The sequence below is a fragment of the Balaenoptera physalus genome (genome assembly GCF_965194825.1).
Source record: "Balaenoptera physalus genome assembly, chromosome: 8".
NCBI classification, from domain to species: Eukaryota; Metazoa; Chordata; class Mammalia; order Artiodactyla; family Balaenopteridae; genus Balaenoptera; species Balaenoptera physalus.
In genome coordinates, this window is record NC_138887.1 from 56,690,344 (window position 1) to 56,706,553 (window position 16,210).

The 16,210-nt window shown below is 37.9% G+C and overlaps 1 protein-coding gene across 11 annotated transcripts in view; it reads left to right on the forward strand.

The window, feature by feature from the left end:
* The window catches only part of ETV1 (ETS variant transcription factor 1), a 95,265-nt gene that overhangs the window by 45,469 nt on the left and 33,586 nt on the right, over window positions 1–16,210 (forward strand). For all 11 annotated transcript variants that reach the window (XM_082472747.1, XM_082472748.1, XM_082472749.1 and 8 more), the window contains 3 exons: window positions 5,382–5,511; window positions 9,811–9,999; window positions 14,419–14,666. In XM_082472747.1, the coding sequence (XP_082328873.1) occupies window positions 5,382–5,511; window positions 9,811–9,999; window positions 14,419–14,666 (567 nt within the window). The remainder of the gene's footprint in view (window positions 1–5,381; window positions 5,512–9,810; window positions 10,000–14,418; window positions 14,667–16,210) is intronic.

Sequence of the window (16,210 nt, forward strand, 5' to 3'; positions counted from 1 at the left end):
TATAATATCACTGGGAACCATCACTTCTTTGTAAATGAAATGAAGGAGTTAACTCACTTGATTTGATACACTTGAAGAAGGAAAGATTCACTTTAATTAAAACTACAAACAATGCCGATGCCTGTAGCCCTGGTTCCAGAGCCAGCCAGGACGGTACAGTAAGCGAGATGAAATGTACCTAAGCAGCCTCGGCAGCAGGCTGGAGCCATGTTCAGCGAAAGTAATTTAATTAGTGTTGATCATGACTCCAGATGATGGTGATTTGATAAGGAATAATTTAGTACTTAACAGCCTTTTACATGCACCAACTCCATGTGGGAAGGTAAAGCAAATTGCACAAAATGAATGTGCTGCTTCCACTTGTGACTGTGCCAGTGAGCTGGAAAACTGCCTGTTCACAGACGCTCAGGCTCTCAGCCCTGTGATGAAATACCCAACACGGTCTCAGCTCAGCCCTCTCTGGTGGGAGTCTCTGTACTACCCTTACTGACGAATAATAAATAAGAGAAGTCATTTTTGTGGTCTAAAATCTCGAGGAAGCAGAAAAGTGAAAATGAGGAAAATAAAGTAGCTCTGGTTCTTGTGCAAAAGATTGACAATCTTAGGTTGGCTTCTTTTTTCCCCTCAACACAGCAATTAAAAAAAAAATCCTAGCATTTGGCTTACGATTAGAAAAAAAAAGTCATGATTCTAAGGGCACACAGTGATTAAGAGGCCCACACACGGAGAGAGTAGGGGAGCCCTAAACTTCTTGGAGAACCTGTGAGAATCCTTGAGTGTTGGTATCTAAGAAAAAGGAAGTCATTGTTAGTTTTTTTGAAAACGTCTTTTCAAGTACTGGACCTGTTTCAGTGCAGCACACACTGGATCCAGGTGTTGCCAAGCATCATAGTGGATTTGAAATTTGCCCGGTTATGAGAATCACCTAGAAAATTTTATAAGATACAGAATCCTGATCTATATACCAGCTTTAGTGAATCAGTTTCTGGGAACAGGGTATGAGTTTGCTAGGGCTGCCATAACGAGGTACCACAAACTGGGTGGCTTAAAAAATGGAAATTTATTGTCTCACAGCTGGAGGCTAGAAGTCTGAGATGAAAGTGTTGGCAGGGTTCTGAGGGCTGTGAGAGAGAATCTATTCTATGACTCTCCCCTAGATTGTGATGGTTTGCAGGTGATTTTTGGCGATTGTTGGCTTGTAGAAGCATCACTCTAATCTCTGCCTTAATCTTCACATGGCGTTCTGTGTGTCTCAGTGTCCTAACTCCCCTTTTGTACGAGGACACCAGTAATACTAGATTAGATCCCACCCTAATGACCCCATCTTAACTAATTTTCCAAATAAGGTCACATTCTGAGGTGGGGTTAGGACTTCAAGATAAAATTTGGAGGGGACACAACTGAACCTGTAACATATGGAGTATGGGAATGCCTGTTTTTTGGGGTTTTTTTCAAAATTTCCCTCGGTAATCTGATGATTGGCCAAATTTGGGGGTCCCCTGTTTAGGGATCTACTTGCCTCTGATAGCACTTTGGGAATCCTTATGTTCTTTCTTCTAAAGTCACTTCGGGAAACTCATGGGGCCAGTCTGAAAGCACTAGAGCTCCAGATGGTGTATCTACAAGGATGGGTCATGCCTTTTGCTTCTAGGTTGATATTAATGGACATTTTGATAGGAGGCTACTGTCCTGCTAGCAACCATTCCCAATGGTACCCCAGACTTGTCATTCCTCCCGTGAGTCATCTGGAATTATTTATTATGTGAAGTTGAAGCACATTATCAGATGTCTGTGCTGGAAGAGGAGGCCACCAGACATTTTCAAACATCTTAATTTGTATAGCATTGCTTGATGCTTCTCATACTTTTAAATCTTTTTATGGAGATACACATTCATTACAATGCAAAAATCTTAAGTGTATAACTTGATGAATTTTACATAGGTATATACTCATATATACACCGCCAAGAGCAAGATATAAAATAATTACAGCTCTGTAGTAGGTTACTAGTGCCCTTTCTCAGTCATTAACACTCCCATCCACCAACAGAAGGAGATTCGTTCACTATCCATTAGTTTGGTCTGTACTTGAAATTCATATACTGTGTACTCTTTGTATACTGTTTTGTGTTTGTCTTCTTTTACTCAACTTACCATCTGTGAGACCATCCACGTTTCTGCGTGTGTCATCAATGTGTTCCTTGTTAATTCTTGTGGAGTATTCCATTGTATGAATAAGCCACAATTTACTTATCCATTTTTCTGCTAATGAACGTAGGAATATTTCCAGTTTTTGGTATTATGAATAAAGCTGCTATGAACATGTACTTTGGTAAACATATTCAATCCTTTCTCTTTGATATCTACCTCTGAGTATAGTTACTGGATCATAGGGGAGATTTATATGGAGACTTGGTAGATACTTCAAAAAGTTTTCCAAAGTGTTTTTGTCAGCTTATATTCTTAGCAGCATATATAAGCAGTTCTTATTGCTTTAGGTCTTCTTCATATCTTGGTAATGCCAGTCTTTTTCAGTTTAGCCATTCTAGTGGGTGTATAGTGAAAACCTCATGTGATTTTATTTGCAGTTTCCTGATGAGTAAAGATGCTGAATACTTTTTCATATATGCTTGCTTTGTTGCTCATTTGTTTGTTTTGTCATTTGGGTATCTTCTTTTATGAACTGCCTGTTTGAGTCTTTTGCCCGTTTTTAATTGGGTCTCTTGTTTTCTCTTATTTGTAGCAATTCTTATTATGTTGAATATGATTTCTTTGTCAGATCTTTCTATAGCAAGTATCCTCTTGGTGTCTGTAGCTTAGTGTCTTGATGAAGAGAAGTTCTTAATTTCAATGAAGCCTAATCCGTAGATTATTTTCTTTTATGGTTAATGCCTTTTGCATCCTGTTTACTAATCTTTTCCTACTCTATGGTCCCAAAGACTTTTAAAATATAGTAATGTTGAATATGGCAGTCTCTGGTATGTTTGATATTTTGATAAATATGATAAACTTTGCATCATACTGGCAATTTATTAGCTTTTAAGTTCTTATCCATTTTCATTCATATAATTTAGATCTCATCTCTCAGGTATAATGCTTTGTTGCTTAGTTGAATGGCAAAGTGAGTTCCTTTGATGTTGCTACTGCTTTTTCTTAGGAAAATATAAAACCTACTACTTAAAGTGCTGAACTAGGGTATACACATTTTGTTGTATATGTTCAAGTAAGTAATAAACAGTGGAAAACTATTTGTTAAGAAAGCAACAAATGCATGGTTAAGATATTACAAGATTGCATGATGCAGTATTTGTCATTCTAAGAAGTAGCACACACACACACACACACAGAGGGAGAGAATTTTCTTGTAGAATACTACTTTAAATCTTTTGTGATTTTTTTCCCCCACATTTTAAAAACATTTCATCTTGCAAATTCAGGTAAAAGTAAAGAAAATAATGTAATGAACTCCCACCTATCCATCAGTCAGCTTTTAACATTTATCAACATTTTTCTATTTGATTCTTCCCTCATACATTTTTTTCTAGAGTATTTTAAAGAAAATCCCAGAGCTTATTTTTTATCTGTAAATATTTTATGAAGCTTTAGCTTTAAACCTTTCTTTTTGGTACAACTGCCATTTCATTATCACATCCAACAAAATTAACAATAATTTCTTAAACATCTAATACCTAGTCCACATTGAAATATATCTTATTTGTTGGAAAGGTGTCTCTTTCAGTTGGTTTGTTCAAGTCAAAATCCAAACAAGTCCTCATGTTACAATTGATTCTTGAGGTTCTTAAGCCTCTTCTATCTTAACGTTTTATAAATTATAACTTTCTGACTTGGTAAAGTTAATGAACATATGTACCCTTTGCATATGAAGAGACATGTAATTTCCCCTTTGTTTCTATTCCTCTAACTCTCTACTTTGAGTAGGTATATTAAACACACATTCAATTAGAAAAAAATACTTTGAAATAGACCACTCAGCGAAATAATTGTATTATTATTTATTAACTGTTCCTTAGGCAACTAATTTAGGTGAAATTTGTTTACTTCTGTTTTCTACAGTGTTACAGATGTCTCTTGAGTACCAGTGAACATTTTTGTCAAAATTATGTGCTTATATAAACAAATAGCATTCATTTTCCTGGAGCTTGGTAGCTCTTGATATCAATTTCTTATACTAAAATTATATATGACATTCAAGTTAGTACAAGTTCATAATGCTGCAATATCATAATCAAGATTGAATGGCATCATAAGCCACAAAGTTTCTCTTGTAGTATCTTCCTTTATAGTATATACACTTAATATTTTGTTTTAATCTCTGGTTTTATAGGACTTGGAGTAGCTATTCACAGTGTGTCCTTGTGTTTATCCTTGATAATTCATACCTGTGCAAATTGTATGAAAATAAAATTCATTCTCATGTCTATTTCCCCCTTATCTTTCTATTCATTTTCCATTTATACTAAAACTTCAGTTATTCTGAGGATCTCTAATATGCATTTTTTCAGTTTCATATAGAAGAATAAAAATATATAATCTTACTTATTTATTGGTTTGAAAGCTATGATTCCACCCCAAATATACATATTTCTTCATATTTTATGATATTGTCTTTATATTGAACAGTAATGACATATGACACTAAGTCATATGAAAAAGGAGGAAACATCATTTCATATAGAATAATTGTTTTATGGTAGATTATATATGAAAAATAACTTTAACGTATTTCTCACAATGTATCTTCACACTTCTGGTAAGTAGTTAGGCAAATAGTTTTATCTGTATTTTTATATATGAGCGCTGGCCTAAAAAGAGGTCGAGTTTTTTGTCCTTTTGTCCAAAGTATCATTAGTTACCCTGAGAACTGCATGCATCTGGATTTTCTTTCCCATAGTCCAGTTGTTATTCCATTAAACCATTACTATTGGTGCATTTGAGATATTTTCCTTTCAATAATACTTAAAATTATGTTCCTGTCTTCAGTTAATTCTTGGATAATCAGTTGTATTTTTTCTGCTTTAGTCATTGGAAACCTTTCTGAAACGTTTTCAAGCTTACTTTCTGAAAACTGAGCTTCTAGTATTGTCAATATCAGCTAAGCCGATTACAAGTAGTTCATTTGACTTTAAGTAATGAGAGAGAGTTGAAGCATGCATTTCGTTATGCAATAAAAGCAAACAATGAGTATATGGAGATTCTCCAGAATCCTTTCTTGCATGAAATTCATCCAATGTGATTCTTCTTATGTATGAAAGTTAATATGAAATGTTAGTGACATTTTAACCAAGAGGAGTAGAACAGATTAGTGTACTTAATTCCTAACTGTATTTCATTTTTGTGGGTATTTGTGTTTTGTTTTCTAGTGGCTTTTCACGGCCTCCCACTGAAAATCAAGAAAGAACCCCACAGTCCATGTTCAGAACTTGGCTCTGCCTGCAGTCAAGAACAGCCCTTTAAATTCAGCTATGGAGAAAAGTGCCTGTACAATGTCAGGTAAAGCAATCAGGTGTATAGAGAAGGCCTGATGGTTCTTATTGAAACACAATTCCAGCATAATATAAAATCTCAAGTCATATATTATGAGTGACATCTTCAGCATATAGCAAGCTAATTAGGTTATGTGTTTAGCAGAACTCGGAAGGACCATTTACTGTCTGATTACATACTTTCAGAATCATTTTAATTAAAGGTCAAGTCAGAGACCTATCTTTTTTTTTTTTTTTGGGTCTTTGTTGCTGTGTGCGGGCTTTCTCTAGTTGCTGCGAGTGGGGGCTACTCTTCGTTGGGTTGTGCAGGCTTCTCATTGCAGTGGCTTCTCTTGTTGCGGAGCACGGGCTGTAGGCGCGCAGGCTTCAGTAGTTGTGGCATGCGGGCTCAGTAGTTGTGGCTCACGGACTCTAGAGCGCAGGTTCAGTAGTTGTGGCACACGGGCTTAGTTGCTCTGCGGCATGTGGGATCTTCCCGGACCAGAGCTCGAATCCATGTCCCCTACATTGGCAGGCGGATTCTTAACCACCACGCCATCAGGGAAGCCCCCAGAATCACTTTAAAGCAGTCATTTTTATCCAAATCATGAGTTGCTTTTCTACTGTAGTGATGCACTATGGGATTGAAAAGAGGGTCTGGGGACTTCCCTGGCCATCCAGTGATTAAGAATCCGTACTTCCACTGCAGGGGGCACTGGTTCAATCCCTGGTAGGAGAACTAAGATCCTACATGCTGTGCGGTGTGCCCAAATAAATAAATAAATAAACAGGTAAAAGAGAAAGGTGCTTCCTGTGTCTCTCTTCACTTAAAAAAAAAAAAAAAAAGAGAGAGAGAGGTTCTTACTTTGCATGCATGAATAGCTACTGAAAGTTCTCATTAGAAAGAAAGCATTATGCACTTTAGATAGAGTGTGTAGGAAAAAATGAACCATTTGGCAGGTCTAAGCAGTACATTAGTTATCTGACAGGTTTTGCAGATGATCTATAAGATGCATTCATGGACAATTGCAGTAAAGTTAGAACTTTATAAGGCTTAGCAGAGGCTATTATCTATTAAAAAGCCAGTTGTTCCTTCGGATGATAATAAAGGGTGGAGCAGTAGAAGTGCATTGCTCATTTGTTGGAAAATTTGATAACATGTATGTTCATTAAAAACCCTTCATAGTAAATTGCATTCTATTGCTTTTCATATCGGTCTCTAATTGCGTACGGAAAAAGTTGGCTCTGTATATTGTATGTTATTACTCTCAATTATAGTAGAGACGTACGTAGTCCTTTAAAGGAGTTAGTTTAGAAACTTATAAAAATGATTGCAAATATTTGTGGTCTTATAAATTATGTTGATTCAAGTTCATAATACATTATAATCCAAAGGAGTCTTCTATTTCCTCAGATTTTTTTTACATATATTCTCTTTTCTTTTTGTGGAATAATTTTTTTTCCTTTTTTTTTAAATTGAAGTATAGTTGATGTACAATATTATATAAGATAGAGGTGTACAAGATAGTGATTCACAACATTTAAAGGTTATACTCCATTTATAGTTATTATAAAATATTGGCTATATTCCCTGTGTTGTACAGTATGTCCTTGTAGCATGTTTTATGCCTAGTAGTTTGTACCTCTTAATCTCCTACCCCTATGTTGCCCCTCTCAACTTCACTCTCCCCACTGGTAACCACTTGTTTGTTCTTTATATCTGTGAGTCTGCTTCCTTTTTGTTACATTCACTAGTTTGTTGTCCAAGATATTTAAGATTTGAGAAACTTCAATTTGTGCAGTCTCACAGTACCTGACCAGTGCTTGGATATTCTATCACTATTTGTTCTTGCAAACTTGTCTTTTATATCTGCTTTTCTAGGAGGTTCACCAGAGCCTGAAATGGTGAGGCAGTTCAATTGAACTGCAAAGCCTTTATAAAACAGATCTCTTGTAGAAGCCAACTATTAAAACATACTGAGTTCAGATAAAACAATATTGATCAATCTGAGTTTTATTTTTATCGTGTTTTTAATTTTTGCATTTTCTCCTTAAGAGTACTGTGTATTCTCAGAGTAATTATTTAACACGTGGAGGAATTTTTAATTAATAAACCAAATAGGTATAGAATTGCCATTGCATTTTAGCATTGATCGGAAGTGTGACTATGAAATAACTGCTGCTTTATGGACGTATGAAGAAGAAAGACACATCTGACTTTCATAAATTAACGGTAGAAGAATTACCTGAATATTTTGAGGTTCTTCGTGGGGACCAATAATTCCCACGGTGATATATGGATTAAGTTTTGTTATTTCCATTTCTATACAAACAGTGTAACTCAATACAGCATTTCATAAGGGAAAAAAGTAATATTCTAGGACAGGAGATGTATCATTTTGTTCTTTTTATGTGGGAATGAGACAGGTGAACCAGTTTATAAAAGAAGTGGGTTCACATTCAGAAATATTGGTAAGGGAAATAGGTAGAACCAAACATACGATGAGTTCCACTGACTTTGCTTTAAAGCAAGCAAGACTTATGCAGCACATACTCCTTCACTTCTATAAAGTATTTTTGCACTTGGATGTTGTTCTGTTGTATAGATGGTGCAACAGGGTAAATTATTCCGTTAAGTCAGTTTTTTTTTAAAGTTTCTTTTTTAAAGAAAAATACATATTAATGAATGCTTTTTATTTTAAAATGAAATACAGTATTTAAATCTAGAACATCTTTTTTTGTTCAGAAATTTAAGTAAAATTTGTTTTCAATAAAGTATTTTTTAGATTACAAAAATTAGTTAAATCATATTCCTGAGAGCTACGCTAAAGAAAGCAACTTAAATTCATAATGTATATAAAAACAAGCTTACTCATTTTATTATTTTGTAATTGTGTTCAGAAGTTAGACGATGATAACAGGATTTTACTCTTAAGAACATTATTTTGCACCTATTCTTTTTTTTTTTAATTAATTAATTAATTTATTTATTTATTTTTGGCTGTGTTGGGTCTTCGTTTCTGCGCGAGGGCTTTCTCTAGTTGCGGCAAGCGGGGGCCACTCTTCATCGCGGTGCGCGGGCCTCTCACTATCGTGGCCTCTCTTGTTGCGGAGCACAGGCTCCAGACGCGCAGGCTCAGTAGTTGTGGCTCACGGGCCCAGTTGCTCCGCGGCATGTGGGATCTTCCCAGACCAGGGCTCGAACCCGTGTCCCCTCCATTGGCAGGCAGATTCTCAACCACTGCACCACCAGGGAAGCCCCCTGTACCTATTCTTATACTCCAAGAAAGTTTAAAGATATCAGAGACATAAATCTTTATTAATTTGCCTCATAAACCTTTATTATCCTATGTGAGGAAATTAATGCCAGGCGTCATTTATTTTACATTAAAAAAATGACAGTAAGGCAGAAGCATGGCCTTCTTAGAGTTCTACCACAAATAAAGGCGAGCCAGGTATGATCCGCATCTCGTTAAACTGATGTTAGTTCTTATTCTAAAATCTTATGTAATATAGAAGGACTGGGCTTCCCTGGTGGCGCAGTGGTTGAGAATCTGCCTGCTAATGCAGGGGACACGGGTTCGAGCCCTGGTCTGGGAAGATCCCACATGCCGCGGAGCAACTGGGCCCGTGAGCCACAACTACTGAGCCTGCGCGTCTGGAGCCTGTGCTCCGCAACAAGAGAGGCCACGATAGTGAGAGGCCCGCGCACCGCGATGAAGAGTGGCCCCCGCTTGCCACAACTAGAGAAAGCCCTCGCACAGAAACGAAGACCCAACGCAGCCATAAATAAATAAGCAAATACTTAAAAAATATATATATAGAAGGATTATAATATCAGAAATATTTAATGATCTAGAAAAGATCTATGAAACTTGCTTAAGGAGACATATCAAGAATAGATGGATGCTGAATTGGGCGATTGGGATTGATATGTATACACTGATGTGTATAAAACTGATGACTAATAAGAACCTGCTGTATAAAAAATAATAATAATTAAAAAAAAGAATAGATGGAAATAATATGCTACTGCTTTCATTGACAGAGATGTTCCTTATACTGTGTTGTTTGTATGTGTATTAAAAATAGATGTTTTATATTTATGCTGTTGCCGAGTTATACATTCATTATCCTATTTTCTTTTTAAGTGTGTGACAGTTTCAAAGATTACATGTTCTAGAGCTATGGAAACCAAAAAATACGAAATTCCAACTTCCTTAAGACTTCAGCCAAAAATATTTTTTCTTCCCTTGGGTTGGGGGAAAAAAAAGTTTTAATTGCTCCCAAGAAGCACATGTTCTCTTTTCTTTCATTCCTTGGGTAGTGCCTATGATCAGAAGCCACAAGTGGGAATGAGGCCCTCCAACCCCCCAACACCATCCAGCACCCCAGTGTCCCCCCTGCACCATGCGTCTCCCAACTCAGCTCACACTTCGAAACCTGACCGCGCCTTCCCAGCTCACCTCCCTCCGTCGCAGCCCATTCAAGACAGCAGCTACCCCATGGACCACAGGTAACTGCAAGTACCATTTAAAAAAAAATTTTGGTTGGAGTATAGTTGATTTACAATGTTGTGTTAGTTTCTGCTGTACAGCAAAGTGGTTAAGTTATACATATACATATATCCACTGTTTTTTTAGATTCTTTTCCCATATAGGCCATTACAGAGTACTGGGTAGAGTTCCCTGTGTTATACAGTAGGTCCTTATCAGTTATCTATTTTATATGTAGTAGTGTGTATGTGTTAATCCCAGTCTCCCAGTTTATCCCTTCTCCCACCCTTACCCTCTGGTAAATGCAAGTACCATTTAAAAAAGCAAAAAACAAACCAAAAAAACAACTGTTTTTAGCATTCTTGGAAGAAATTCCTATTACTACCAATTTCTAAGACCTATAGTAAATTCAAGGGGAGTGTATTAATTTTGCACATCTGTGCAAAATATTTTTAGGAAGAGCTTGCTCTATCTTTAGCTATAAATAATTTGTGGAGAAGGTCATTTATAAACATTCCTTTATAAACATTTAAATTGGTTGCTAAAATGGAAAATTAATCTATATACTGACATTTGAACATTTCCCTTTCGCTTTGCTTGAATTAAATTGCTTCACTTAAACTTTAAATCAGATCATCCCATTTTTATGAGCATATGTGTGTACTTTTTCTATAAAGTTAGGAGACTAATTTTAGTAGGTGGCTTACAGAATTAGGTTCTTTACCTTAGATGAGTGGTTTAGCTGTACATAGTTTTGCAGAAGAAAACTTATTTGATAGAACTATCTTTCCTCCTTTCCAAGTGATGAATATTTAATGTCAGTAGAGGCATGACCCTGAACGCTGAGAATATAAAGAGGTAGAGACTGAACTAGTATTACTTAGAAAGGAACAAGGCAAGACACAACATAGAGCTAGAGAGAATGTTACGGTGGGTAATTCTCGACTCCTAGAGATGAAAAAAATTCGTATTGAAATAAAATATTGGAGGACCTTTAGAGGCCTTAATAATACAACTTAAAACACAAGTCAATTATGTATAGCATCCTTTCTTCCCCTTCTACCTTGTACTTATATAGAGTGAGTGGTGTGCTGGTAAATGGTTAACAACGGGCTCTCTGGGAGAAAACCCAAGGACCTTGATCTATAGCATTCTCTCTATGAGAGAAAACCCAAAGACCTTGATCTATAGCATTCTCTCTATGAGAGAAAACCCAAAGACCTTGATCTATAGCATTCTCTCTATGAGAGAAAACCCAAAGACCTTGACCTATAGCATTTGATGAGTCTGGATGTAAATATTGCCCCCATGGCAGACTCCAGGCTATCACTGTGATAACCCTGAATGTGGAATTGCAAAGAGATGTGTAGTAACATGCCATGAAACAGTATTTCTACCAAACAGATACAATAGACATAACCTCTAGAGCATAATTAGTATAATTAGTAGTAAAATGTAGTAAAAGAATTAGGAAGTGATGAGTTTTGAGTGTTTTCTGCCTTTGTTTTAAATATAATTTTTTAATAATTATAAATTTACATAATTTAATTCTTAACAATGGCTGTGTTTAAGAGTTGGCTCCCAGAATTCCTGAAAATTTAAGAATAAGCCCGTGCAAACTGGCTCTGACACACCATTATAAAAATAGCTCAGCCAGAGGAATCTCCCAGATCAGCAGAGGAAACCAGAAGATGTGCCACTGGCAACTTTCTGAAAATAAGGGAATACTCACATCTGCTTTTTATAGGTTATTTAATGGGACTCAGTCTCAAGTTCAGTAACTCTTTTGATATGAAGGTAAGATGAAAGCATTCTTTCCAGTGTGAGACCAAGTAATAACTTTCCTACCTTGGTTTCCATCCCTGAGTCCTCTTGTGCTTTAGTTATGAAATGCTTCCCATTATCTTTCCCTTCTCACCCTGTGGACTTGAGACTTTGTCCGAGTGTAATGGTATGTGCATCTGTGTAAACAGTTTTGTAAATACAGATGAAAGACATCTTATTGCCGGGTGGGCCATTCAACAGATGCACATTGTGCAGGGCTGAAAGGGAAAAAGAGGACGTCAAAGAAAAGCAAGTTTTGTCTTGTCTACTTCTGGTGACTTCCCAGAGTTCTCGATCGCTCGTCTCACACCTCAGATGAGGGCCAGAATTAGAGATTGCATAGTCGGGTGCTCTGTGCAGAATAGTTCTTTCCTATGGAAGGTGACTGCTGAACAAGCAGTGTGGCTGTTTTTAGGTGACCTAGCTTGAAATGCTGTAGCCAAATCCATTTTAGTTCCTCTACTTGAAGTCAAATATTTGAGACTGAGAACAGCCGGCCCGGAACCAGGAGAGGGAAGCTCAGGGTCTTTTCCCACTGCCCCCCACTGAGTGTTGAGGACAGCACCAGCTGGCCGATCCCGGGAAAATCTGAAGCCGAATGCTTCTGAGGAGGATTTCTTGGAGAGCTCTAGCCAACAAATGACAGTCCCTCAGTTATAATTGGCAAATTTGCTCTGGGAACAGATCCTTTCCCCCAAATAGCCCCATCCAGCCGAGGCGCCCCACCTCACTCTGGGAATGCGTCATGGGCTGCACCCCGCTTCCTTTCCTCAGCCTCGTTCTGCTCTTTGGGCCAGCCCTTTGGCACTTTTTCCTGAACCCACTGTGCAGGAGCCCTGTCTCTTTTTCTCAATGTTTCCAAGACACTGTTTTTCTTTACCCAGGAGTTCATCAGCACGCTCTCCTTACCCATGAACTCTCTCCAGAAAGCTTCCGGAGTCGCTTTCTCTTTACAATTGGTCATAAGAATGATACCACAAACTTGTAGTTTCTTATGAAGCACGTGTGTTTGATATATTCGTGGTCCTCAGTGAGTACCAACTGGAATCATGTTGACTTGTGAAAACAAATGGCTTGATTTTTCAACAAAGCTTTTAGTAGAAGTATTATTATCTTCCTTTGAAGGCTTCCCAAGCGAGCTGGTTTCTTTTTTTAACTTCAACTTACAATTTTCGGATTCATTCCTTGACAGTTCTTAATGATAATTTGTTTCTTTTTTCGGCTAATGAAATAAGCAAGAGAAGGGAAGTGAATGCAGTGCCAGTCAGCCCATTTTGCTAGATCTGAGTTTCTAAGTTTATTTTCTGCAGGTGTAGGTGGAATTTCAGTGCTTTCCATGGCAGCCGGAGAGGCTAGAGTTAAATCACAGGGTGGAGCGTTCTTAGAAATGCTAAAGCAATTGCCTTGCCATTCTTTCGCTTTTACCTTGTTTTCATTTAACGTTACCAAAATTAAATGTTAACTTTCCAAATTAAAGTCTGAGGAATGCTTTTGGGGGCGGGTGCAGGGGAGTTAATAGGCTTACATTTGCTCATAGAGATGTTGGGTAGGTTATTTTTAAGCACTCCTGGGCATTTTTAGAGCTGTTAAATCTTTAATTAATCCACATCTTTGCGGTGGGTCAATGGTATTAGGATGAGAAACACAGAACTGAACGAGGAAGTAATTAGCCAATCAGTACACAGGATAACCAAGAAGGAAGGAGCGTAGAGACTCACTCTCAGCCTTCTGCCAAGGCCTCAGAACTTCCTTATGACCTAACAGCACGACCAGTCCCAAAGCGATGTGATGCATGCGTGTTCCTTCCATCATTGGAGGTCTGCTGTAATATTTTATGCTTATTTTTATCAACCTGATATTTTGTTTGAAGCTCTTGGAAGCCAGTGAGTTCTGTGTTGCTGTTTGACAGTAAAGAAGTAGTCTTTTAAAACTAGCTTGGATTTCGGTCTCTATAATATTTCCCAGTTTAATTTCTCACTAGAATACAGTGTTATTTAGGACATTGTTGAAGAGGTAAGAGTCCTGCACATTTGAGAAGAAAGTCATTCCCTTCTTGCTCCCTTGATAACTGATGGTAAGGGAAGGAAAACCAATAAGGAAGTTTTTATTTGGTTGATTTTGTTTGTTTGTTGGTTGGTTAGTTTGATAACAGAATTAAAAGTTGGAGGCTGCAGTTTGAAATCAGATTCTTTCTGGTTCCCCTGTTTTGTTTTGTTTTGTTTTTCTTGTCTATAATTAATTTGAGACCCTCTTAATAAGGAAATCTGGTAAATGATCCAGTTGATTTCTAGTTGGGCATTTTAACTGTTAGAGTGTGTATTTCTTGCAAACACTACAGTGCTCTCCTAGCCTTCCTCGAAGCACATCTTTAACTTTCTGTCGTGTACTGAAATGGTGCTGAATGGAACTAATTAGAAGGGGAACACAAGGTGTATTATGATTAGAAAGCACAGTGCTACTGACCCAGGAAGGAGATATCTAGTCTTTGTTAAAGATTTACACTTCGGGTCAGCTGGTGTCATGTTCATTAACTAAGCAGTTAAAAATCGTGCCAGTATTTTTAAAGGGTATTCCTTGTTACTATTTTATTTGAAACATGCTCTCTTATTTCCCAGATTTCGCCGCCAACTTTCTGAACCCTGTAATTCCTTTCCTCCTTTGCCGACAATGCCAAGGGAAGGACGTCCCATGTACCAACGGCAGATGTCTGAGCCAAACATTCCCTTCCCACCTCAAGGCTTTAAGCAGGAGTACCACGACCCAGTGTATGAACACAATACCATGGTTGGTGGTGCGGCCAGCCAAAGCTTCCCCCCTCCTCTGATGATCAAACAGGAGCCCAGAGATTTTGCATATGATTCAGGTAGGCCTGTGCTTTGAGTTATGTTTAAGATATCTTTTCACTTGCTTGTCAGTTTCATTAGTGTTGGCCACAGATTGGGTGGCTCCTGACCATTTTTTGGTGGAATCTTTCTGATTTATTCCTTCTTTGAATCTTTCTCTCTATGTGAAGGGTTGGACTGTCAAATCATTTTGGTATGAGCCAATGGGTGAAATAGTGTCTAGAAATGAAACCTGTCCAAAGAAGAGTACAATTTGTAAAATTACTCACACTCTCAGCCCAAGAGAGTAACATGATCATTCTTTTCTTGATTCTGGGCTTTCTTTCCATTTGCTCCTGCTGCACTGTTTAATAGCAATATTTACAGAAAGCAATATTCTTCTGTACTGAGTAACTTATTGCTTATAACTGTTTGTTTGTTTCTTTATTCTTGTGGCAAGATTCCAAGGGTCCAGAAGTAAGGATTCTTCCATATTGGGAGAGGAATAGCAAAAATAGCAATAATAAACTTAGCTCTAGTCTCACTGAGCCTGAAAGATCTCACTAAGTAGTACATCAAGATGGAGAATTGGGGTTTCCCGAAAGTAAAAAGCACTTATGTCTATTGTTAATGTTACCACCAACTTTGCCAATATTTGACCTTAAGAACTCAGAAAAATTACTTAACTATTCTGTGCTCATTTCTCTTGTTATAATCTCAAAATCAGGACACCTGCCTTTCAGAAATCTCAGGAATTTGGGGAAAATGTATGAAATAAAAGCTAATGCTTCTAAGAAGGGCACCAGGCAAAATATTACTAATGTTATTGTAAGCATGGTCAATAGATGGTTGTGGACTTAAAAATATTTGAAAACAATGTGACCTCCTTTCATCTGGATGCAAAGTTATGGATGTTCTTTATGAAGGAACTCTTGCTTCTCTAGGCATAACTCTGCTGAGTTTTTCTATCGGTTCTACTTGACGAAAGAAAATTGTCTCCTAGTCTTAAGTTTCCAACTTGCGTAAAGTTACCTGTTTTATTATAAACTGGTCTTAAAGCTCAGCAAGAAGAAGCCCTACCACTGAGAGTCTCCCTCTGGCCACCCTTCCTCATTGGGCAAGAAGTTGAAAAGGACTAAGGGGAATTGCCCACTGAGAGGCTATACCTCTACTTCTGGAAGGTACCCCAGCTACCCAGGACCCATGAATTCCCTGCCCAGCCAGCCTTGAGTCCACGTCCAGGGCCTGAGCAAGTTTATCCCAGGCCTAGTCTTCTGAAGGCAGATCACACTGTTCCTGTGTGTACCTCTAGGTCCAAGGAGGTGGCCAAGGGACAGCTGTTTGTGGGAGGATGCGGATGAAGCTTGGTTGTGCCCATATGTTTGGTGTGTGAGGCCCCCATGGTGTGGAACAATGTGGGGTTGAGGGATAGGAAGAGAGGCAGGAAGGGGGTGGGGTGGGCTTGGGGTCTGAAGACTGAAAACTGGCTCCATAATCATCCTCGTTCAGCATTCATCCTAGAGATTTTCCCAAATTCTAGGTTTGGCCTGGCCTTCCAAGTTGTTATTTTGTTATAGGTTCAAGG